This window comes from Hyperolius riggenbachi, chromosome 5, assembly GCF_040937935.1.
Source record: "Hyperolius riggenbachi isolate aHypRig1 chromosome 5, aHypRig1.pri, whole genome shotgun sequence".
Classification (NCBI taxonomy): domain Eukaryota; kingdom Metazoa; phylum Chordata; class Amphibia; order Anura; family Hyperoliidae; genus Hyperolius; species Hyperolius riggenbachi.
Window position 1 is genome coordinate 446,482,287 of NC_090650.1, and position 26,001 is coordinate 446,508,287.

Consider the following 26,001-nt stretch of genomic DNA (forward strand, 5'->3'; position numbering starts at 1 on the left):
ATTACCTCTTTCACCAGCGCGCGTCCCCACTGTCCCTTCTCTGCTGGGCTCCGGCTGGCTTCACTTACTTCCTGTCCCAACAGGAAGTTTAAACAGTAGAGCGCCCTCTACCGTTTAAACTTCCCCGGACAGGAAGTAAAGTGAAGCTGGAGGCCAGCCGAAGAGGAGACAGCTGAGACCAGGGGACTCGCGCCGGCCGGATCAGGTAATGTATTGGGGGGGGGGCAGCGACAGCAGCAGCTCCACAGATTGTGAATCGGTTTTATAGTGGAATTGATTCAAAATCTGTTTGCAGTGTAGGCAGCCAATAGATCCCTCTTTGATCAGATTCGATCACAGAGGGATCTATCTGCTGGTCAATCTGGTGGCAATCGACCAGTGTATTGCAGCATAAAGAAATGGGAGATGAGTCAAGGCCCCTCTCCTAGCAGCTGCTAAACCTTGTTCCATTGGTCCACCTCCCTCACTCACTCCGCCCCTCTCTTTCACATTGGTCCGTCTGGACAGCCAGAGACGGTATTATGTCAGTTTCAAACCTTGTAGTTTCAATGTACTTCGGTATAATTCATGATTGCAAAAACATCCCATATGATTATTTATTGACAAAAAAATATAACAAATTTCTAAAAATCATATAGGACCTGTCTAAAAAAATAGTTTTGAAACATCTTCTGGTATGTAGTTGTAAACTGAAGTGTATCATGCACTAATAATGCATGCTTATTCCTCACACATTATTAAAGCGGATCAGAGATGAAAAACTATAACAAGTAACTTGTCTATATATCTTATCTAAAGTTTAGATAATTTACACAGCATATCTACCTGTAAACTGCTTCAATAGAATATGATTATTTCTTCCTGTGATACAGTGACAGCAGCTATGTTGTTTCTAAACATTACACACAGCATTCAGCCTCTGAAAAAACCTAATCCCCCTTTCCTCCTCCCCTCTGCCTCTGAAACCTCTGGCTAGTAATACCTCCCCCTCCTCCTGCCCAGACTAAGCTCCCATGAGCCCTTGCTACTGTCTGAAAATGCCAAGGCTCTATGAAAAGCTGTGGGCGAGGCTTGTTTAATTTATAGGGAATTAGAGCATTAAAACAAAAAAGTATTTGGCTTGAGGAATGCCCTATAAACAATAGGAAAGGAACACAATTATGCAATGAGTAAAAGTTCATCTCGGAAAAACTTTAATGAAACAGTTCCACTGCTGGTTGAACAGAACTTTTCACAAGTGTCGCGTTACCCCCTCATGTACATTTATTTCCTTTGTGCTGCCATAACCACACAGAGTGTAGTGTTTATGGTAGGTACACACGATTAGATTTTATTGCAGATTTTATGCTAGATCGTTCCCAGCATGTCCGATCGATTTACTGGTAACTTCTGAGTAAAATGAATTGGAACATTATGGGACATGTTGGAAATAATTGTTCAGGCAGGAATTCTTCAAGAAAATCTCATCGTGTGTACCTAGCACTAACCCATGCTGTAATATGACATATACATTTCTCATTACACAGACTCCGGATTCATATACACAGAGCGCGACCCTTCTTCACAACAGGCCCAATATCGTATTGCTTTTCTGCAATCTGATCACTACTAATCGGTAAAGTAAATTTATGATTAAAGGGGCACTATGGCGAAAAATGTTAAATTTAAAATATGCGCAAACCTATACAAATAAGAAGTACATTTTTTTCTGGAGTAAAATGAGCCATAAATTACTTTTCTCCTGGGTTGCTGTCACTTACAGTAAGTAGTAGAAATCTAACAGAAGTGACAGGTTTTGGACTAATCCATCTCTTTATAGGGAATTCTCAGGGATTTATTTTCAAAAGCACTTAGTAATGGCAGTTGCTCTGTCCAACTGCCAAAAAACTGTGTAGCGAGCAGGGAAGCTGGCCAGTGTCATTGTTTAAATGCTTTTTAGGGAATATCTTTATAAAGATTGAAAGCCTTGCTGAGAATCCCCTATGAAGAAATGGACTAGTCCAAAACCTGTCAGTTCTGTTAGATTTCTATTACCTACTGTAAGTGACAGCAACATAGGAGAAAAGGAATTTGTGTATATAGATTTATATATTTTTTTTCATTCACGTAAACAAATATAATAATGTTATAAAAAAAATTGTAATGATTTTTATTCGATAATCATCTGTAACTAATAAACACAAGAAAAGAACAAACCAATAAAGAATCCTTTACAAATGTATAATTGAAAGAATACAAAAATAAATAAAGAAATCGAATGACATCGTCAAGTCCATGTCGCAGAATTCTCATAGGAACATTTCTTTTCAAAGCCCAATTATGAGCTGGAGCCAAATCTAGATTGCATTTGGTGTATCATCTCCTGTGTATCGGGCCATGGGAGAGATGCAATGTTTTGTGGCAAAGTTAAAGTACTGAATACCCATTAACCACCCTGGCGTTCTATTAAGATCGCCAGGGCAGCTGCATGAGGGTTTTTTTTAAATAAAAAAAAAACTATTTCATGCAGCCAACTGAAAGTTGGCTGCATGAAAGCCCACTAGATGGCGCTCCGGAGGCGTTCTTCTGATCGCCTCCGGCGGCCAAAAGTAACACGGAAGGCCGCAATGAGCGGCCTTCCGTGTTTTGTTTACTTCGTCGCCATGGCGACGAGCGGAGTGACGTCATGGACGTCAGCCGACGTCTGCCGCCTCCGATCCAGCCCTTAGCGCTGGCCGGAACTATTTGTTCCGGCTGCGCAGGGCTCAGGCGGCTGGGGGGACCCTCTTTCGCCGCTGCTCGCGGCGGATCGCCGCAGAGCGGCGGCGATCGGGCAGCACACGCGGCTGGCAAAGTGCCGGCTGCGTGTGCTGCTCTTTATTTGATCAAAATCGGCCCAGCAGGGCCTGAGCGGCACCCTCTGGCGGTAATGGACGAGCTGAGCTCGTCCATACCGCTAAGGTGGTTAAAGGACAACCGAGGTGACATGTGACATGATGAGATAGACATGTGTATGTACAGTGCCTAACACACAAGTAAAGCAGGCCATACACTGGCTCGATTCCCGGTCGTTTTGACAGCAGATTCGATTCTGGGATCGAATCTGCTGCCAATCGTTCGCGGTAAACGCAGCCGCCGATCCGATTTCCTCCCGAAATCGGATCGGTCCGTCGATCGCGCCGTGCGGGAAATTACCCTCGATCGCCCGCGGGTAAAGTGCGCGTCGCTAGCGGCGGCCGATCCGATCAAGTATACATTACCTGATGCTGGCTGCCGGGCGTCTTCTCCGCACTGCACCGCTCTGTTCCGGCTCCATCCCGGCGCTTCCTGAGTCACTGTAGTGACCAGGAAGTATAGAGGGCGCTCTATTTGAACTTCCTGGTCACGGAGTAACACAGGAAGCGCCGGGATGGATCCGGAACAGAGCCGTGCAATGCGGAGAACACGCCCGGGAGCCAGCCTCAGGTAATGTATACGGGGGGGGGGGGGGGGGACAGGCGGCAGGAGCAGCTCAGCAGATGGTGAATCGGTTTCAGGCTGAAATCGATTCACAATCTGTTTGCAGTAAAGGCAGCCATACGATCCCTCTCTGATCAGATTCGATCAGATAGGGATCTGTCAGCTGGTCGATCTAATGGCACATCGACCAGTGTATGGCTACCTTAAATATGCTGTGTTCCTTTTGTTTCCTTCTCTGCCTGAAAGAGTTAAATATCAGGTATGTAAGTGGCTGACTCAGTCCTGAAGTGACTACAGTGATAAGAAATTCCCCTTTTTATCTCTTTCTTGCTCTCAGAAGCCATTTTCTGCTGGGAAAGGGTTTTATAGTAGGAATTTCTATCAGTGAGGGTCACACTGTAGTCACTTTCTGTTGGACTGAGTCAGCCACTTACATACCTGATATTTAACTCTTTCAGACAGAAAAAAAAAAAAGAACAGCATAGTTATTTGTGCTCTAGGCACTGTACATACACAGGTCTATCTCAACATGTCACATGTCACTTCGGGTATCCTTTAAAGCGGATCCGAGATGGTAAACTAACTAGAACAAGTAACTAGTCTATATAGCCTATCTAAAAGTTTAGATAGTTTACACAGCAAATCTAGCTGCAAACGGCTTTAATAGAAAATGATTATTTCTTCCTGTGATACAATGACAGCAGCCATGTTGTTTGTAAACATTACACAGAGGCAGGCTTATCTGTATCTTCAGCACTCAGCCTGTGAAAAAACCTAATCACCCTCCTCCTCCGAAATCAATGACTAGTAACACCTCCTCCTCCTCCTGTCCAGACTGAGCTCCCATGAGCCCTTGCTACTACCAAGGCTCTCTGAAAACCTGTGGGCATGGTTTATTTAGTTTATAGGGAATTAGAGTATTAAAACAAAAGTATTTGGCTTGAGGAATGCCCTATAAACGATAGGAAAGGAACACAATTATGCAATGAGTAAAAGTTCACTTCGGACCCACTTTAAGTCAACAAAGTGCCTTGGCAAACTCTTAGAGTGTCTTCCAAAATGGGACCAATGAAAGTGTATAGTTTGGCGTCGTACACTTTTCGTGTAACCCATTTCTTTTTCCTTTTTGGTGCAGCGAATCTGTATCTTTTGCTTCCACGAGGGGCACTTTTTTGGTGCTCTTTTTTAACCACCGCCTGCTTTCTCCCCACATTGTGGTTGTTTGATAATGCAGCTAGCACTGCTCTAGCTTGCATTGAATCCATTCCACAGTGTATTCGTTTTGTTCTAGGTTTGAGAACGTTACTATGGAAGACCTCAAGAGGCCCAGTATGGCAAAACCAGATCAAGTTTTTCAGATCAGCCAAAATTTGTCGATGGCTGACAATTGCTTCCAGTCGGTTGTAAGAAGAACTGTTTACGTGGAGCCAGATACCAAGATTGTGTTCAGTGTCGGTTATAGGATCATGATCACATTTCTCAAGATTGCCATTTTCCATCCACTCATGCTCGTCAACTACATGATGTAAAAGGGACAGCCAAAGTTTTCTCAGTTTTTCTTCGTTATTTTCACAGTGTTGAACTGACCACCAGAAGTGGTTGTAGATTTTGTCAATCCATGGAATCAAACTTTCGTTCACCTTTTTTTTTGAAGCTGCTCTAATTTTTTTACTGATGTTCTTAGCGTAATGCCATACATCAAATTGATGTATGATGTGTCCATATTTCTCACGCATCATTTTTTGTATTCCTGGATGTTTATCCGATGCAAACAGCATGACTTCTACACCCTCAGAGATAACCCTATTCATGCAAATGTCAAAGCCTAATTTTTCCATAGCTGCGGATGATGAACATTGAGTAGACTGTACTACTTCAAAATCAATGATTTTACGTGTCACTACATCCATTAGACTGTATATACAATATTTTGCGCTATGTCCTGGGCGGTCACATTGCCCGTCTCCAGCTAGTGTGACAGGTTGTACCTTTGCTTCTTGTACATTTTTTTTTCTTTCTTTCTCCCACGCCAAATTTATTGCGGGAAAGCAGAATTTTTTTTGATAGTTGAAAAATGTTTTTTCACAGATTTGAGAAACTCCTAAAAGTTTGAATAAGTGATACGTTTTTGAAAAATCTGCCCCACTGCAAACGATTCCTGCAGCTAAAAGTATATTGCCAGAATAATGACGTTTTATTTTGGGTTGGGACTCAAATATTTTAAATCTATGTCCAGCCTCACAAACTCCTCTAATAATCACCGCTGATCCTCTTAGTTGTTTATTTATTTTGACAATTTTTTGGTGACATGTTGGTGATTGTTGACATTGGACTTTTCTGATCAATTCGTCTAAGCAGGATTCGAATACTAAGAATTTTCGCATTTGTGTAACGTTTGTTATAAAATCTGGATTATCTTCATCAATGGTTGAAAGCAGACTATCTATGCGTACTGGCCGTAGGGTGCCATCAGGATCTTCTGTGATGATGCATGGGAAGTATTCTTCATCACCATTTGGTAGATTTTCTTCTGGGGATGTAGATTGTTCCATTTCTTCAGATAGGTTTGTCTGTTCTTGAAATTGATGTTTATTTTGACGAGTAGAATCTTCTCCCTCAATCGTTGATCTTTTCCTTTTGCGTAAATTACCACTTTCACCTTCAATCGGATTATCGGGAAGCAATTCAATTATTGGGGGTTGATATTGCGAACCCGTTGCTTGTTCTTGAGTTTTTTGTGGTATGGATACAAGCTGACGATATGATGGAGCAGAAGTCTGAGAATACTTGAAATTAGAATACACTAAAATTGTAGGAAAATAAGAAACGTTGACATCTTCCGTTTGGGTGGATACTTCAGTTGTGAGAACATCTGTTTGGCTTGATGCATCAGTGCTGCAGATCTTTTTAGCAGTGAGTGGAATGTTTCCACAAAGGGTGCATGCATTTGAAGTCCCACCCTTTTTTTTGGGCTTCTGTTTTTTTCTTTTGAAGTTCAGAACAGAGTCTTCATTGATGTAGATGTTATTCTCTGCTGTAGCAAATATGGTTGGTATGGAGCCCTTTTGAAGTATTTTATGTTTGGAAGTGGTTTTATAGCACTGAGGTTCAAAGTGGGCTGAACAAATTCTGAAGACATCTGTATTTTTTCCATCTAGGATTTTCTGTGCTACGCCCTCTAAATCACCAAATTGTTGGCCGGTTTTCATCATCCATAGTTTAATCTTTTCGATGGATGTTGGGAAAACATGATAGATACATTTTTCATCGCAGTCTGGGTTCACTCTTCTATTTGGACAACTCTCAATCAGACAGTACGGCATTGTTCTAAAATGAATAAAAAAAAAAAAAAATTAGCATAATTTTAATCATGTTATGGATAAAAATTGTCCATATGTGTTACATTAATGCAGAACAAATGGGCACAATAAATTCATATTGATCACACACTAAACAATGATGCACAACAACACTATATTGCAAAGTACACTTCAGCTACAGCCATTCCACCTTCTCTCTAGTGCAGAGTGCCACCTTAGGCCACTGTTGTCAACACAAGAGAGTAGTATTGTCACTTCACTGTAGTCAGAGGTTTAATTCTGTGTTGTGTTGGCTTTGAAACATTGAAGTTGATGGAAAACTAGGTAAACATACACCATGTAGAGACCTCTGCCATACAGACACCACTGCCCTGGATAATGCATAGTAGAAATACTTCATCAAGATCTTCAGAACACTATGTTCCAAACGCCTTGTGTCTCTTTGCCATTCTCAACTTGATTAAACACACCCACCATCCGTTTACTCCCTCTCTGCCACCAATTTAGATACAGACAAGATGACCAAGTTTTACTACATTCTGCAGGAAATATCAAGCTTGCGATTCCACTCTCTCACTTCAAGTTCCTCCTCCATACTATCTACCCCACCTCCTCCACTCCTACTACCATTGAGGAAGTGAGACAGCAACCGCAGACTTTTTAATCACACTACCTTCCCCCTTTAACCCCTTCCCTTCTCACTTACTCCATCACCACTTTCTGGCTTTGGCCCCATTCCTCATTGCTCTTTTTTAACCTCTCCCTATCCACAGGCAACTTCCCCTCAGAATTCAAGCAGGCCACTGTACTACGCCGGCTAAATAAACAAACACTCATTTAACCGGCTAAATAAACAAACACTCATTTAACCACGCACTACCCGCCAATATCAATCTTCCTCTTTGACTCAAAACTCCTTGATCGTGTGGTACACACAGACTTGACCCAATAACTCAATGCCAACTCCCTACTGGATCAACTGAAACCTGGATTTTGGACTACCCATTCAACAGAAACTGCTCATACCAAAGTGGTCAATGACCTAGCCTTTTCTAAAGCTGAAGGCAAATACGCCATTCTATTACTTCTTAGCATTTTGGCAGCTTTTGACACAGTGGACCATCCCTTACTCATGTGGTCACTGAAGTCCATGTAAATTCATGGCCTTGTCCTGGCCTAGGTCTCATCCTACCTGTCCAAATGCTCCTTCACCACCTCCTTCATCCACCCAACCACCTTTTGGTGGGAATCTACCAAGGCTCGGTCCTTGAACCCCTATTGTCCTCCCTATATACATATCAACCATTGTAAAGGATATCTCGTCCATGAGTTTTAACTCATCTGTATGCAGATGACACCCAGATCTACCTCCAAACCACTGAACTAACCACCACTCCCATGGACAAGATCTCCTCCTTTGTTTCAGCCATCACCTCCTAGATGTCTGCTTGGTTAATGAAAATAAACCTGAACAAAATGAAACAGATGATCTTCCCACCCCGGCCATCCATGACCCTTCCAAATGTGCATGTTACTGTTAACCAATCTACCTACCTTTCAAGGCCGCTGTCTTGCTTTCAACCTTGACTACACACTCTTCTTCACCCCCTACATCAATCATCACACAAACTCCTGCAACTTCCACCTCCACAACATCTGGAAAGACCACTCTTTCCTGACCTCTATCACCACCAAACTCCTCATCCATGCCATCATATTATCATTCCTGGACTACTGCAATGCACTTCTACCTTATCTCCCTATGACTTGAATTGCCCCGCTGCAGTCCATCATGAATAAGGCAGCAAGATTTATCCATTCCTCCCATTGTTCCACCACAGCGGCTCCACTCTGTGAATCCATCCACTGTCTTCCTATACAGTCCAGAATAAGATTCATGATTCTGTTTTTGAACTACAAATCTGTCCTCAAAACTGGACTAACCTATATTTCCAATCTCACTGTTCGGTAAACTGGTACACAATGCTTTGTGAAGGATTGTTGATCAATGGCGATCATAAAAGTGATGCTGCTACTGTATCCATAAAGATATTTGGCCCAGGCTAGAGACAGAACATTGTAGCGGACATTACATTTTCAAATCCCACTGTACTTGATCAAGTGTGAACCAAGACAAACTGTATGAGTGTGTGTGTGTGTGGTGAGTGTGAGTGAGTGAGTGAGTGAGAGTGTGTGTGTGTGTGAGTGTGAGTGTGAGTGTGTGTGTGTGTGTGTGTGTGTGTGTGTGTGTGTGGTGTGTATGTGAGGTGTGTGTGTGGAGGTGTATGTGAGGTGTGTATGGTGTGTATGTGAGGTGTGTGTGTGTGAGGTGTGTGTATGTGTGTGGTGTGTATGTGGTGTGTATGTGTGTGTGGTGTGTATGTGAGGTGTGTGTGTGTGTACAGTGTGTGGTGTGTGTGTGTGTGTGTGTGTGTGTATGTGAGGTGTGTGTGTGTGTATGTGAGGTGTGTGTATGTGAGGTGTGTGTGTGTGAGGTGTGTGTATGTGAGGTGTGTGTGTGTGTGTATGTGAGGTGTGTGTGTGTGTGTGTGTGTATGTGAGGTGTGTGTGTGTGTGTGTGTGTGTATGTGAGGTGTGTGGTGTGTGTGTGTGTGTGTATGTGAGGTGTGTGTGTGTGTGTGTGTGTGTGTGTGTGTGTGTGTATGTGAGGTGTGTGTGTGTATGTGAGGTGTGTGGTGTGTGTGTGTGTATGTGAGGCGTGTGTGTGTGTGTGTGTGTGTGTGTGTATGTGAGGCGTGTGTGTGTGTGTGTGTGTATGTATGTGAATGTGAGGTGTGTATATGTGTGTATGTGAGGTGTGTATGTGTATGTGAGGTGTGTATGTGTATGTGAGGTGTGTATGTGTATGTGAGGTGTGTATGTGTATGTGAGGTGTGTATGTGTATGTGAGGTGTGTATGTGTATGTGAGGTGTGTATGTGTATGTGAGGTGTGTATGTGTATGTGAGGTGTGTGTTTGTGTGTGCATGTGAGGTAGGTGTGTGTGTGTGTGTGGTAGGTGTGTGTGTGTGTGAGGTAGGTGTGTGTGTGAGGTGTGTGTGTGTGTGAGGTAGGTGTGTGTGTGTGTGTGAGGTAGGTGTGTGTGTGTGTGTGAGGTAGGTGTGTGTGTGTGTGTGTGTGTGTGAGGTGTGTGTGAGGTGGGTGGTGTGGTGTGTGGTGTGTGGTGGGTTGGTGTGGTGTGGTGTGTGTGGGTGGGGTGTGTGTGTGGGGGTGTGTTGTTGTGTGTGGTGTGTGTGTGTGGTGTGGTTGTGTGTGTGTGTGTGTGGTGTGTGTGGTGGTGTGGTGTGTGTGTGGGTGGGTGTGTGTGTGTGGGGGTGGGGGTGGTGTGTGTGTGGTGGGGGTGGTGTGTGTGTGGGTGGTGTGGTGGGGTGGTGTTGTGTGTGTGTGGGGGTGTGGTGTGTGGAGGTAGGTGTGTGTGTGTGTGTGTGAGGTAGGTGTGTGTGTGTGTGTGAGGTAGGTGTGTGTGAGGTAGGTGTGTGTGTGTGTGTGTGAGGTAGGTGTGTGCGTGTGTGAGGTAGGTGTGTGCGTGTGTGAGGTAGGTGTGTGTGTGTGTGTGAGGTAGGTGTGTGTGTGTGTGTGTGTGAGGTAGGTGTGTGTGTGTGTGTGAGGTAGGTGTGTGTGTGTGTGGTAGGTGTGTGTGTGTGTGTGGTAGGTGTGTGTGTGTGTGTGTGAGGTAGGTGTGTGTGTGTGTGTGTATGTGAGGTGTGTGTGTGTGTGTGTATGTGAGGTGTGTGTGTGTGTGTATGTGAGGTGTGTGTGTGTATGTGAGGTGTGTGTATGTGAGGTGTGTGTGTGTGTGTGTGTGAGGTGTGTGTGTGTGTGTGTATGTGAGGTGTGTGTGTGTATGTGAGGTGTGTGTGTGAGGTAGGTGTGTGCGTGTATGTGAGGTGTGTGTGTGAGGTAGGTGTGTGTGTGTATGTGAGGTGTGTGTATGTGAGGTGTGTGTGTGTGTGTGTGTATGTGAGGTGTGTGTGTGTGTGTGTGTGTGTGTGTGTGTGTGTATGTATGTGAGGTGTGTGTGTGTGTGTGTGTATGTGTATGTGTATGTGAGGTGTGTGTGTATGTGAGGTGTGTGTGTGTGTGTGTGTGTGTGTGTGGTGTGTGTGTGTGTGTGAGGTGTGTGTGTGTATGTGAGGTGTGTGTGTGTGTATGTGAGGTGTGTGTGTGTGGTGTGTATGTGAGGTGTGTGTGTGTGGTGTGTATGTGAGGTGTGTGTGTGTGTGGGTGTGTGTATGTGAGGTGTGTGTGTGTGAGGTGTGTGTGAGGTGTGTGTGTGTGAGGTGTGTGTGTGTGAGGTGTGTGTGTGTGTGTGTGTGTGTGTGTGTGTGTGTGTGTGTGTGTGTGTGTGTGTGTGTGTGTGTGTGTGTGAGGTGTGTGTGTGTGTGTGTATGTGAGGTGTGTGGTGTGTGTGTGTGTATGTGAGGCGTGTGTGTATGTGAGGCGTGTGTGTGTGTGTGTGTGTGTGTGTGTGTGTATGTATGTGAATGTGAGGTGTGTATATGTGTATATGTGAGGTGTGTATGTGTATGTGAGGTGTGTATGTGTATGTGAGGTGTGTGTGTGAGGTGTGTGTTTGTGTGTGCATGTGAGGTAGGTGTGTGTGTGTGTGTGTGTGTGTGTGTGAGGTAGGTGTGTGTGTGTGTGTGTGTGTGTGTGTGTGTGTGTGAGGTGTGTGTGTGTGTGTGTGTGAGGTAGGTGTGTGTGTGTGTGAGGTAGGTGTGTGTGTGTGAGGTAGGTGTGTGTGTGTGTGTGTGTGGTAGGTGTGTGTGTGTGTGAGGTAGGTGTGTGTGTGTGTGAGGTAGGTGTGTGTGTGTGTGTGAGGTAGGTAGGTGTGTGTGTGTGTGAGGTAGGTGTGTGTGTGTGTGTGTGAGGTAGGTGTGTGTGTGTGTGTGTGAGGTAGGTGTGTGTGTGTGTGTGTGTGTGTGTGTGTGTGTGTGTGTGTGTGTGTGTGTGTGTGAGGTAGGTGTGTGTGTGTGTGTGTGTGTGTGTGTGTGGTAGGTGTGTGTGTGTGTGAGGTAGGTGTAGGTGTGTGTGTGTGTGTGAGGTAGGTGTGTGTGTGTGTGTGTGTGTGTGTGTGGTAGGTGTGTGTGTGTACGTGTGTGTGTGTGAGGTAGGTGTGTGTGTGTGTGTGTGTGTGAGGTAGGTGTGTGTGTGTGTGTGAGGTAGGTGTGTGTGTGTGTGTGTATGTGAGGTGTGTGTATGTGAGGTGTGTGTGTGTATGTGAGGTGTGTGTGTGTGTGTATGTGAGGTGTGTGTATGTGAGGTGTGTGTGTGTGTATGTGAGGTGTGTGTATGTGAGGTGTGAGTGTGTGTATGTGAGGTGTGAGTGTGTGTATGTGAGGTGTGAGTGTGTGTATGTGAGGTGTGAGTGTGTGTGTGTGTGTGTATGTGAGGTGTGTGTATGTGAGGTGTGTGTGTATGTGAGGTGTGTGTGTGTGTGTGTGTGTGTGTGTGTGTGTGTGTGAGGTAGGTGTGTGTGTGCGTGTATGTGAGGTGTGTGTGTGTGTGTGAGGTAGGTGTGTGTGTGTGCGGTAGGTGTGTGTGTATGTGAGGTGTGTGTATGTGAGGTGTGTGTATGTATGTGAGGTGTGTGTGTGTGTGTGTGTGTGTGTGTATGTGAGGTGTGTGTGTGTGTGTGTGTGTGTGTATGTATGTGAGGTGTGTGTGTGTGTGTATGTGAGGTGTGTGTGTATGTGAGGTGTGTGTGTGTGTGTGAGGTGTGTGTGTGTGAGGTGTGTGTGTGTGAGGTGTGTGTGTGTATGTGTGTATGTGAGGTGTGTGTGTGTATGTGAGGTGTGTGTGTGTATGTGAGGTGTGTGTGTATGTGAGGTGTGTGTGTATGTGAGGTGTGTGTGTATGTGAGGTGTGTGTGTGTATGTATGTGAGGTGTGTATGTGTATGTGAGGTGTGTGTGTGTGTGTATGTGAGGTGTGTGTGTGTGTGTGTGTGTGTATGTGAGGTGTGTGTGTGTGTATGTGAGGTGTGTGTGTGTGTATGTGAGGTGTGTGTGTGTGTGTATGTGAGGTGTGTGTGTGTGTATGTGAGGTGTGTGTGTGTGTATGTGAGGTGTGTGTGTGTGTATGTGAGGTGTGTGTGTGTGTGTGTATGTGAGGTGTGTGTGTGTATGTGAGGTGTGTGTGTGTGTGAGGTGTGTGTGTGGTGTGTGAGGTGTGTGTGTGTGGTGTGTGTGGTGTGTGAGGTGTGTGTGTGGTGTGTGAGGTGTGTGTGTGTGTGTGTGTGTGTGTATGGTGTGAGGTGTGTGTGTGTGTATGGTGTGTGTGTGTGTGTGTGTATGGTGTGTGTGTGTATGGTGTGAGGTGTGTGTGTGTGTATGGTGTGAGGTGTGTGTGTGTGTATGGTGTGTGTGTGTGTGTGTGTATGGTGTGTGTGTGTATGGTGTGAGGTGTGTGTGTGTGTATGGTGTGAGGTGTGTGTGTGTGTGTATGGTGTGTGTGTGTATGGTGTGAGGTGTGTGTGTGTGTGTATGTGAGGTGTGTGTGTGTATGTGAGGTGCGTGGTGTGAGTGTGTGTATGTGAGGTGTGTGGTGTGTGTGTGTATGTGAGGTGTGTGGTGTGAGTGTGTGTATGTGAGGTGTGTGGTGTGAGTGTGTGTATGTGTGAGGTGTGTGTGTGTGAGGTGTGTGTGTGTGTGTGTATGTGAGGTGTGTGTGTGTGTGTGTGGTGTGTGTATGTGAGGTGTGTGTGTGTATGGTGTGAGGTGTGTGTGTGTATGGTGTGAGGTGTGTGTGTGTATGGTGTGAGGTGTGTGTGTGTGTATGTATGTGAGGGGTGTGTGTGTGTGTGTGTGTGTATGTATGTGAGGGGTGTGTATGTATGTGAGGTGTGTGTGTGTATGTATGTGAGGTGTGTGTGTGTGTGTATGTATGTGAGGTGTGTGTGTATGTATGTGAGGTGTGTGTGTGTGTGTATGTGAGGTGTGTGTGTGTGTGTGTGTGTGTGTGTATGTGAGGTGTGTGTGTGTATGTGAGGTGTGTGTGTGTGTGTGTATGTGAGGTGTGTGTGTGTGTATGTGAGGTGTGTGTGTGTGTATGTGAGGTGTGTGTGTGTGTATGTGAGGTGTGTGTGTGTGTATGTGAGGTGTGTGTGTGTGTATGTGAGGTGTGTGTGTGTGTATGTGAGGTGTGTGTGTGTGTATGTGAGGTGTGTGTGTATGTATGTGAGGTGTGTGTGTGTGTATGTATGTGAGGTGTGTGTGTGTGTATGTATGTGAGGTGTGTGTGTGTGTGTATGTGAGGTGTGTGTGTGTGTGTATGTGAGGTGTGTGTGTGTGTGTATGTGAGGTGTGTGTGTGTGTGTATGTGAGGTGTGTGTGTGTGTGTATGTGAGGTGTGTGTGTGTGTGTGTGTGTATGTGAGGTGTGTGTGTGTGTGTATGTGAGGTGTGTGTGTGTGTATGTGAGGTGTGTGTGTGTATGTGTGTATGTATGTGAGGTGTGTGTGTGTGTGTGTATGTGTGTATGTATGTGAGGTGTGTGTGTGTGTGTGTATGTGTGTATGTGAGGTGTGTGTGTGTGTGTGTATGTGTGTATGTGAGGTGTGTGTGTGTATGTGTGTATGTGAGGTGTGTGTGTGTGTGTATGTGAGGTGTGTGTGTGTGTGTGTATGTGAGGTGTGTGTGTGTGTGTGTGTATGTGAGGTGTGTGTGTGTGTATGTGTGAGGTGTATGTGTGTGTGTGTGTATGTGAGGTGTGTGTGTGTGTGTATGTGAGGTGTGTGTTTGTGTATGTGAGGTGTGTGTGTGTGTGTGAGAGGTGTGTGTGTGTGTGTGTGTGTATGTATGTGAGGTGTGTGTGTGTGTGTGAGGTGTGTGCACACACCCTGCCGCTCCATGCCCTGCACACACCCTGCCGCTCCATGCCCTGCACACACCCTGCCGCTCCATGCCCTGCACACACCCTGCCGCTCCATGCCCTGCACACACCCTGCCGCTCCATGCCCTGCACACACCCTGCCGCTCCATGCCCTGCACACACCCTGCCGCTCCATGCCCTGCACACACCCTGCCGCTCCATGCCCTGCACACACCCTGCCGCTCCATGCTCTGCACACACCCTGCCGCGCCATGCTCTGCACACACCCTGCCGCTCCATGCTCTGCACACACCCTGCCGCTCCATGCCCTGCACACACCCTGCCGCTCCATGCCCTGCACACACCCTGCCGCTCCATGCCCTGCACACACCCTGCCGCTCCATGCCCTGCACACACCCTGCCGCTCCATGCCCTGCACACACCCTGCCGCTCCATGCTCTGCACACACCCTGCCGCTCCATGCCCTGCACACACCCTGCCGCTCCATGCCCTGCACACACCCTGCCGCTCCATGCCCTGCACACACCATGCCGCTCCATGCCCTGCACACACGCTGCCGCTCCATGCCCTGCACACACGCTGCCGCTCCATGCCCTGCACACACGCTGCCGCTCCATGCCCTGCACACACCCTGCCGCTCCATGCCCTGCACACACCCTGCCGCTCCATGCCCTGCACACACCCTGCCGCTCCATGCCCTGCACACACCCTGCCGCTCCATGCCCTGCACACACCCTGCCGCTCCATGCCCTGCACACACCCTGCCGCTCCATGCCCTGCACACACCCTGCCGCTCCATGCCCTGCACACACCCTGCCGCTCCATGCTCTGCACACACCCTGCCGCTCCATGCTCTGCACACACCCTGCCGCTCCATGCTCTGCACACACCCTGCCGCTCCATGCTCTGCACACGCTCTGCACACACCCTGCCGCTCCATGCTCTGCACACGCTGCTGCTCCATGCTCTCTACACACGCTGCCGCTCCATGCTCTGCACACACCCTGCCGCTCCATGCTCTGCACACACCCTGCCGCTCCATGCTCTGCACACACCCTGCCGCTCCATGCTCTGCACACACCCTGCCGCTCCATGCTCTGCACACACCCTGCCGCTCCATGCTCTGCACACGCTCTGCACACACCCTGCCGCTCCATGCTCTGCACACACCCTGCCACTCCATGCTCTGCACACACCCTGCCACTCCATGCTCTGCACACACCCTGCCACTCCATGCTCTGCACACACCCTGCCACTCCATGCTCTGCACACACCCTGCCGATCCATGCTCTGCACATGCTCTGCACACACCCTGCCGCTCCATGCTCTGCACACGCTCTGCACACACCCTGCCGCTCCATGCCCTGCACACACCCTGCCGCTCCATGCCCTGCACACACCCTGCCGCTCCATGCTCTGCACACGCTCTGCACACACCCTGCCGCTCCATGCTCTGCACACGCTGCTGCTCCATGCTCTCTACACACGCTGCCGCTCCATGCTCTGCACACACCCTGCCGCTCCATGCTCTGCACACACCCTGCCGCTCCATGCTCTGCACACACCCTGCCGCTCCATGCTCTGCACACACCCTGCCGCTCCATGCTCTGCACACGCTCTGCACACACCCTGCCGCTCCATGCTCTGCACACACCCTGCCACTCCATGCTCTGCACACACCCTGCCACTCCATGCTCTGCACACACCCTGCCACTCCATGCTCTGCACACACCCTGCCGATCCATGCTCTGCACACACCCTGCCGATCCATGCTCTGCACATGCTCTGCACACACCCTGCCGCTCCATGCTCTGCACACGCTCTGCACACACCCTGCCGCTCCATGCCCTGCACACACCCTGCCGCTCCATGCCCTGCACACACCCTGCCGCTCCATGCCCTGCACACACCCTGCCGCTCCATGCCCTGCACACACCCTGCCGCTCCATGCCCTGCACACACCCTGCCGCTCCATGCCCTGCACACACCCTGCCGCTCCATGCTCTGCACACACCCTGCCGCTCCATGCTCTGCACACACCCTGCCGCTCCATGCTCTGCACACACCCTGCCGCTCCATGCTCTGCACACACCCTGCCGATCCATGCTCTGCACACACCCTGCCGATCCATGCTCTGCACACACCCTGCCGCTCCATGCTCTGCACACACCCTGCCGCTCCATGCTCTGCACACACCCTGCCGATCCATGCTCTGCACACACCCTGCCGATACATGCCCTGCACACACCCTGCCGCTCCATGCTCTGCACACACCCTGCCGCTCCATGCTCTGCACACACCCTGCCGCTCCATGCTCTGCACACACCCTGCCGCTCCATGCTCTGCACACACCCTGCCGCTCCATGCTCTGCACACACCCTGCCGCTCCATGCTCTGCACACGCTCTGCACACACCCTGCCGCTCCATGCTCTGCACACACCCTGCCACTCCATGCTCTGCACACACCCTGCCACTCCATGCTCTGCACACACCCTGCCACTCCATGCTCTGCACACACCCTGCCACTCCATGCTCTGCACACACTCTGCCGATCCATGCTCTGCACACACCCTGCCGATCCATGCTCTGCACATGCTCTGCACACACCCTGCCGCTCCATGCTCTGCACACGCTCTGCACACACCCTGCCGCTCCATGCCCTGCACACACCCTGCCGCTCCATGCCCTGCACACACCCTGCCGCTCCATGCCCTGCACACACCCTGCCGCTCCATGCCCTGCACACACCCTGCCGCTCCATGCCCTGCACACACCCTGCCGCTCCATGCCCTGCACACACCCTGCCGCTCCATGCCCTGCACACACCCTGCCGCTCCATGCTCTGCACACACCCTGCCGCTCCATGCTCTGCACACACCCTGCCGCTCCATGCTCTGCACACACCCTGCCGCTCCATGCTCTGCACACACCCTGCCGCTCCATGCTCTGCACACACCCTGCCGATCCATGCTCTGCACACACCCTGCCGCTCCATGCTCTGCACACACCCTGCCGCTCCATGCTCTGCACACACCCTGCCGATCCATGCTCTGCACACACCCTGCCGATACATGCCCTGCACACACCCTGCCGCTCCATGCTCTGCACACACCCTGCCGCTCCATGCTCTGCACACACCCTGCCGCTCCATGCCCTGCACACACCCTGCCGCTCCATGCCCTGCACACACCCTGCCGCTCCATGCTCTGCACACACCCTGCCGCTCCATGCCCTGCACACACGCTGTTGCTCCATGCTCTGCACACACGCTGCTGCTCCATGCTCTGTACACACGCTGCTGCTCCATGCTCTCTACACACACTGCTGCTCCATGCTCTGCAAACACGCTGCTGCTCCATGCTCTGTACACACGCTGCTGCTCCATGCTCTGTACACACGCTGCTGCTCCATGCTCTGTACACACGCTGCTGCTCCATGCTCTGTACACACGCTGCTGCTCCATGCTCTGCACACACCCTGCTGCTCCATGCTCTGCACACACGCTGCTGCTCCATGCTCTCTACACACGCTGCTGCTCCATGCTCTCTACACACGCTGCTGCTCCATGCTCTCTACACACGCTGCTGCTCCATGCTCTCTACACACGCTGCTGCTCCATGCTCTCTACACACACTGCTGCTCCATGCTCTCTACACATGCATCTGCTACATCCAAAGTTAACTGTAAAGAAAGGGGGTGGGGATGTGATCTGCTGAATGCCTGCAGATATATTTGAGTCACAACTTGTGTCTGTCCCCAGAAACTGCTATGGCTCTGGTTTGAAGGGAAAATTTTGGGCAGCTGAAATTACCCCCCTGCGTTCGGAGCAGTGCTTTTCAGCGCTGCTAGATTTGGGCGCAGGCGGCGCCTCCATAGACTACAATAGGAATCACTCCTATTGAAGCGCTCAGTGAGTAACGTCGGAGCCGTCAGGAGACAGAGCCGAAGTTGCTTAAAAACATAATAATTTGGCCTCCAGCAATCGCCGGAAGCTGAATTATATCATTCCCCCACTATCCATGGCGGCCTGGAGGGGGAATAGTAATTACATCGGCCCGGACTTGTGCAGGATCAGCCATATACCGGCTGTATCCTGCGCCCAAGTCTACCGGCGCCGATTTAAAATGTACTCCCTGCGTTTGTCTATGCTGTGGGATCCAGAGGGGAATCTAATGTACAGTATGGATTTTAGAAAAAATTTTAGGTGATGCCTTACATAATGAAAACCCGAGGTGTATACTAGGGGTGCAAGATTTTCGGACAGGTCAGCCAGCGTACGGGGGCCGCGGGACAGGTCAGCCAGCGCACTTGGGCCGCGGGACAGGTCAGCTAGCGTACGGGGGCCGCGGGACAGGTCAACCAGCGTACGGGGGCCGCGGGACAGGCCAGCCAGCGTACGGGGGCCGCCGGACAGGCCAGCCAGCGTACGGGGGCCGCCGGACAGGCCAGCCAGCGTACGGGGGCCGCCGGACAGGCCAGCCAGCGTACGGGGGCCGCCGGACAGGCCAGCCAGCGTACGGGGGCCGCCGGACAGGCCAGCCAGCGTACGGGGGCCGCCGGACAGGCCAGCCAGCGTACGGGGGCCGCCGGACAGGCCAGCCAGCGTACGGGGGCCGCCGGACAGGCCAGCCAGCGTACGGGGGCCGCCGGACAGGCCAGCCAGCGTACGGGGGCCGCCGGGCAGGCCAGCCAGCGTACGGGGGCCGCCGGGCAGGCCAGCCAGCGTACGGGGGCCGCCGGGCAGGCCAGCCAGCGTACGGGGGCCGCCGGACAGGTCAGCCAGCGTACGGGGGCCGCCGCACAGGTCAGCCAGCGTACGGGGGCCGCCGGACAGGTCAGCCAGCGTACGGGGGCCGCCGGACAGGTCAGCCAGCGTACGGGGGCCGCCGGACAGGTCAGCCAGCGTACGGGGGCCGCCGGACAGGTCAGCCAGCGTACGGGGGCCGCCGGACAGGTCAGCCAGCGTACGGGGGCCGCCGGACAGGTCAGCCAGCGTACGGGGGCCGCCGGACAGGTCAGCCAGCGTACGGGGGCCGCCGGACAGGTCAGCCAGCGTACGGGGGCCGCCGGACAGGTCAGCCAGCGTACGGGGGCCGCCGGACAGGTCAGCCAGCGTACTGGGGCCGCGGGACAGGTCAGCCAGCGTACGGGGGCCGCGGGACAGGTCAGCCAGCCCACGGGACAGGTTAGCCAGCGTACAGGGCCCACGGGACAGGTCAGCCAGCGTACAGGGGCCACGGGACAGGTCAGCCAGCGTACAGGGGCCACGGGACAGGTCAGCCAGCGTACAGGGGCCACGGGACAGGTCAGCCAGCGTACAGGGGCCACGGGACAGGTCAGCCAGCGTACAGGGGCCACGGGACAGGTCAGCCAGCGTACAGGGGCCACGGGACAGGTCAGCCAGCGTACAGGGGCCACGGGACAGGTCAGTCAGCGTACAGGGGCCACGGGACAGGTCAGCCAGCGTACAGGGGCCACGGGACAGGTCAGCCAGCGTACAGGGGCCACGGGACAGGTCAGCCAGCGTACAGGGGCCACGGGACAGGTCAGCCAGCGTACAGGGGCCACGGGACAGGTCAGCCAGCGTACAGGGGCCACGGGACAGGTCAGCCAGCGTACAGGGGCCACGGGACAGGTCAGCCAGCGTACAGGGGCCACGGGACAGGTCAGCCAGCGTACAGGGGCCACGGGACAGGTCAGCCAGCGTACAGGGGCCACGGGACAGGTCAGCCAGCGTACAGGGGCCACGGGACAGGTCAGCCAGCGTACAGGGGCCACGGGACAGGTCAGCCAGCGTACAGGGGCCACGGGACAGGTCAGCCAGCGTACAGGGGCCACGGGACAGGTCAGCCAGCGTACAGGGGCCACGGGACAGGTCAGCCAGCGTACAGGGGCCACGGGACAGGTCAGCCAGCGTACAGGGGCCACGGGACAGGTCAGCCAGCGTACAGGGGCCACGGGACAGGTCAGCCAGCGTGCAGGGGGCACGGGACAGGTCAGCCAGCGTGCAGGGGGCACGGGACAGGTCAGCCAGCGTGCAGGGGGCACGGGACAGGTCAGCCAGCGTGCAGGGGGCACGGGACAGGTCAGCCAGCGTGCAGGGGGCACGGGACAGGTCAGCCAGCGTACGGGGCCCACGGGACAGGTCAGCCAGCGTACGGGGCCCACGGGACAGGTTAGCCAGCGTACGGGGCCCACGGGACAGGTTAGCCAGCGTACAGGGCCCACGGGACAGGTTAGCCAGCGTACAGGGCCCACGGGACAGGTCAGCCAGCGTACGGGGCCCACGGGACAGGTCAGCCAGCGTACGGGGCCCACGGGACAGGTTAGCCAGCGTACGGGGGCCATGGGACAGGTCAGCCAGCGTACAGGGGGCACGGGACAGGTTAGCCAGCGTACGGGGCCCACGGGACAGGTTAGCCAGCGTACGGGGCCCACGGGACAGGTTAGCCAGCGTACAGGGCCCACGGGACAGGTCAGCCAGCGTACAGGGCCCACGGGACAGGTCAGCCAGCGTACGGGGCCCACGGGACAGGTTAGCCAGCGTACGGGGGCCATGGGACAGGTCAGCCAGCGTACAGGGGGCACGGGACAGGTCAGCCAGCGTGCAGGGGCCACGGGACAGGTCAGCCAGCGTACAGGGGCCACGGGACAGGTTAGCCAGCGTACAGGGCCCACGGGACAGGTTAGCCAGCGTACAGGGCCCACGGGACAGGTCAGCCAGCGTACAGGGCCCACGGGACAGGTCAGCCAGCGTACAGGGCCCACGGGACAGGTCAGCCAGCGTACGGGGGCCATGGGACAGGTCAGCCAGCGTACAGGGGGCACGGGACAGGTTAGCCAGCGTACGGGGCCCACGGGACAGGTTAGCCAGCGTACAGGGCCCACGGGACAGGTTAGCCAGCGTACAGGGCCCACGGGACAGGTCAGCCAGCGTACAGGGCCCACGGGACAGGTCAGCCAGCGTACGGGGGCCCACGGGACAGGTTAGCCAGCGTACGGGGGCCATGGGACAGGTCAGCCAGCGTACAGGGGGCACGGGACAGGTTAGCAGCGTACGGGGCCCACGGGACAGGTTAGCCAGCGTACAGGGCCCACGGGACAGGTCAGCCAGCGTACAGGGCCCACGGGACAGGTCAGCCAGCGTACAGGGCCCACGGGACAGGTTAGCCAGCGTACAGGGCCCACGGGACAGGTCAGCCAGCGTACAGGGCCCACGGGACAGGTCAGCCAGCGTACGGGGGCCCACGGGACAGGTTAGCCAGCGTACGGGGGCCATGGGACAGGTCAGCCAGCGTACAGGGGGCACGGGACAGGTTAGCCAGCGTACGGGGCCCATGGGACAGGTTAGCCAGCGTACAGGGCCCACGGGACAGGTCAGCCAGCGTACAGGGCCCACGGGACAGGTCAGCCAGCGTACAGGGCCCACGGGACAGGTCAGCCAGCGTACGGGGCCCACGGGACAGGTTAGCCAGCGTACGGGGGCCACGGGACAGGTCAGCCAGCGTACGGGGGCCGCGGGACAGGTCAGCCAGCGTACGGGGGCCGCGGGACAGGTCAGCCAGCGTACGGGGGCCGCGGGACAGGTCAGCCAGCGTACGGGGGCCGCGGGACAGGTCAGCCAGCGTACGGGGGCCGCGGGACAGGTCAGCCAGCGTACGGGGGCCGCGGGACAGGTCAGCCAGCGTACGGGGGCCGCGGGACAGGTCAGCCAGCGTACGGGGGCCACGGGACAGGTCAGCCAGCGTACGGGGGCCACGGGACAGGTCAGCCAGCGTGCAGGGGGCACGGGACAGGTCAGCCAGCGTACGGGGCCCACGGGACAGGTCAGCCAGCGTACGGGGCCCACGGGACAGGTTAGCCAGCGTACGGGGCCCACGGGACAGGTTAGCCAGCGTACGGGGCCCACGGGACAGGTTAGCCAGCGTACGGGGCCCACGGGACAGGTTAGCCAGCGTACGGGGCCCACGGGACAGGTTAGCCAGCGTACGGGGCCCACGGGACAGGTTAGCCAGCGTACGGGGCCCACGGGACAGGTTAGCCAGCGTACGGGGCCCACGGGACAGGTCAGCCAGCGTACGGCGGGACAGGTCAGCCAGCGTACGGGGGCCATGGGACAGGTCAGCCAGCGTACGGGGGCCGCGGGACAGGTCAGCCAGCGTACGGGGGCCGCGGGACAGGTCAGCCAGCGTACGGGGGCCGCGGGACAGGTCAGCCAGCGTACGGGGGCCGCGGGACAGGTCAGCCAGCGTACGGGGGCCGCGGGACAGGTCAGCCAGCGTACGGGGGCCGCGGGACAGGTCAGCCAGCGTACGGGGGCCGCGGGACAGGTCAGCCAGCGTACGGGGGCCGCGGGACAGGTCAGCCAGCGTACGGGGGCCGCGGGACAGGTCAGCCAGCGTACGGGGGCCGCGGGACAGGTCAGCCAGCGTACGGGGGCCGCGGGACAGGTCAGCCAGCGTACGGGGGCCGCGGGACAGGTCAGCCAGCGTACGGGGGCCGCGGGACAGGTCAGCCAGCGTACGGGGGCCGCGGGACAGGTCAGCCAGCGTACGGGGGCCGCGGGACAGGTCAGCCAGCGTACGGGGGCCGCGGGACAGGTCAGCCAGCGTACGGGGGCCGCGGGACAGGTCAGCCAGCGTACGGGGGCCGCGGGACAGGTCAGCCAGCGTACGGGGGCCGCGGGACAGGTCAGCCAGCGTACGGGGGCCGCGGGACAGGTCAGCCAGCGTACGGGGGCCGCGGGACAGGTCAGCCAGCGTACGGGGGCCGCGGGACAGGTCAGCCAGCGTACGGGGGCCGCGGGACAGGTCAGCCAGCGTACGGGGGCCGCGGGACAGGTCAGCCAGCGTACGGGGGCCGCGGGACAGGTCAGCCAGCGTACGGGGGCCGCGGGACAGGTCAGCCAGCGTACGGGGGCCGCGGGACAGGTCAGCCAGCGTACGGGGGCCGCGGGACAGGTTAGCCAGCGTACGGGGCCCCCGGGACAGGTTATCCAGCGTACGGGGCCCACGGGACAGGTTAGCCAGCGTACGGGGCCCACGGGACAGGTTAGCCAGCGTACGGGGCCCACAGGACAGGTTAGCCAGCGTACGGGGCCCACGGGACAGGTCAGCCAGCGTACGGGGCCCACGGGACAGGTTAGCCAGCGTACGGGGCCCACGGGACAGGTTAGCCAGCGTACGGGGCCCACAGGACAGGTTAGCCAGCGTACGGGGCCCACGGGACAGGTCAGCCAGCGTAATGGGGCCGCGGGACAGGTTAGCCAGCGTACGGGGGACAGTATAAGGGCCACAGGACAGGTGAGAGAGAAGATCTACAGTTCTGTCCACACATAGAAAATACATCCATACATAAGCAGGCTGTGGCCTTTGTTCTGAACAGCAAGAGACTGAATCTCAGGCGGTCATTAGTCTGTTTACCTTCCTTCCCCTACTGCAGCATATCCGCCTGTGTCCCCCGAGCCTGCAGACCGGAGCCCTCCGCCTGTGTCCGGAAGCCAGAGGAAGACGTCTCACCGGCAATCAGCTCTGTACCCGGTCCGCAGCCAGAGAGAGCAGAGACTGGGCCTAGTGTAACTCCCGCACACTGCAGCAAGCATGGAGAGTGCTTGTCCGGATCATGGACGATTCGGATCTTTTTTGTGAGTCGGATTATCACAAGGAGTGATTCGGCTCACAGTGAGGAACAGCAGCTTCTGCTGAGCTGGGAAGAGTCAGGGACTCAGTGAGAGAAGCCACTCCTCCCAGCTCACTGAGGGGGAGGGATCAGGTTACAGCAGCAGTAGAGGCAGCTCTTTGGTTACAAAGTTACTAACTCCTGGTCTGACACGCCCACTATCACTGCTGGCCAGTCCATGTGTCCTCACACAGCCACTAACATTCATATAGTCTGGCATACTGGGAGCTGTAGTCCCCCCCCATAGACACACACATATAAGGCTGGGGAGGCATGCTGGGAGTTGTAGTCCCCCCAACTTCACCCTCTTGCCCTGGATCTCCAGGCTCTTCATAGTGAAGTCCACCCCGATGGTGTTGCCCTGTCTCTCCACAAACACGCCGCTCTTTAACCTCTGCACGACGCACGTCTTCACGACCCGGCGTCCCCGACCAGAACCAGCTTAAACAGGAAGTCATACACATCGTCTGACTCCAGCAGGGGCTGCATGCCGGGGGCCCGGGAGCGCACCACGTGACGTGTGCCGACACTGCGGAACTACAGCGGCAGCTTTACTGAATACCCAGCATGCTCAGGGAGAATCAGATGGGCAGGCCATAACATGTTAACTCTTGACTGTTAACTTACAGGGAAGGTTCATGCAGCACCTAAAAAAAAAAAAAATACAAATCCACTTACCTGGGGCTTCCTCCAGGCCGTGGAAGGCAGGATGTGCCCTCGCCGCCGCTCCGCAGGCTCCCGGTCTTCTGCAGTGGCGCACCTGACCTGGCCTGGCCGGCTTCCAAGGTCGGGCTCTTCTGCGCTCCAAAAAGCACCTCACGGGGGTGCGCTGACGTCATTGGACGTCCTCCGGGCTGTACTGCGCAGGCGCAGAACTACTATCACCTGCGCAGTACAGCCCGGCCCACGTGGCGGTGATTGACAGTTCCGCTCGCGCAGGCGCAGTACAGGCCGACCTGGAGGTCGCTCTGACGTCATCGCCGGGGACCGGGACGGAGCTGCGGCGAACGGTTGCGGGGAGAGCTGCGGCGAGGGACACGCTGGGAGCTTGGGGCTGGAGGAAGCCCCCGGTAAGTAGCACCTATTTTATTCGATTTTGCCTGATGACTCCTTTAAGTGAAGCCTGTTTAAAATAAGAATCCTGTATGGCCTTTTCCACTGCTGCATTCCAATTTAATGCATATCTGTGCGATTATTTGTGTTTCAATATAATGTATAGGAACGCTTGAAAAACGATTTGCATTTTGTATTGATTTAACCACTAGTATTTATTTTCAAAAATCAAGACACTTGCCAATCAGAAAAATGCAAGCGCATAAAAAACGCACATCAAAATTGTTTAAGTTTTGCGTTTTGCAGTGGAAAAGGACCCAGTGCAGCCGCAGTTCCTGAATCATCCACTGAACTGATTCGGTTCAGTGTGATGAGTCAGATCACTCAACTCACAGGAAAGAACCGGCTCAAATGAACCAATCACTCATGAACCGGACAGCACTACATCACTGAAGAGTCAGCCCCTTCCAGAGACAGGATGACAAATCCAACAAAAGATAGAGAAGTTGATTTATTACACTGACTGCAACTAAAGAGTGCTGCAGTAGCCAGAGCACATGAGATTAGGTTTAGTAATTTACAGGATAGAAGAAATAAGGCTGAAAAGTTTGTTACAGAGTGCGACACCCATGCTAACCTAGAAATAAAAAACACATATAT

General features: G+C 53.8%; 1 protein-coding gene across 1 annotated transcript; it reads right to left on the reverse strand.

The window, feature by feature from the left end:
• Positions 1 to 2,620: 2,620 nt before the first annotated feature.
• On the reverse strand, positions 2,621 to 24,118 carry LOC137519273 (uncharacterized). The gene is made up of 2 exons (XM_068238183.1): positions 24,033 to 24,118; positions 2,621 to 6,765 (listed from the first exon to the last, which is right to left on the reverse strand). Exon 2 carries the CDS (start codon positions 6,759 to 6,761, stop codon positions 4,452 to 4,454), a length of 2,310 nt encoding a protein of 769 aa, XP_068094284.1. The 5' UTR covers positions 6,762 to 6,765; positions 24,033 to 24,118; the 3' UTR covers positions 2,621 to 4,451.
• Positions 24,119 to 26,001: the final 1,883 nt, after the last annotated feature.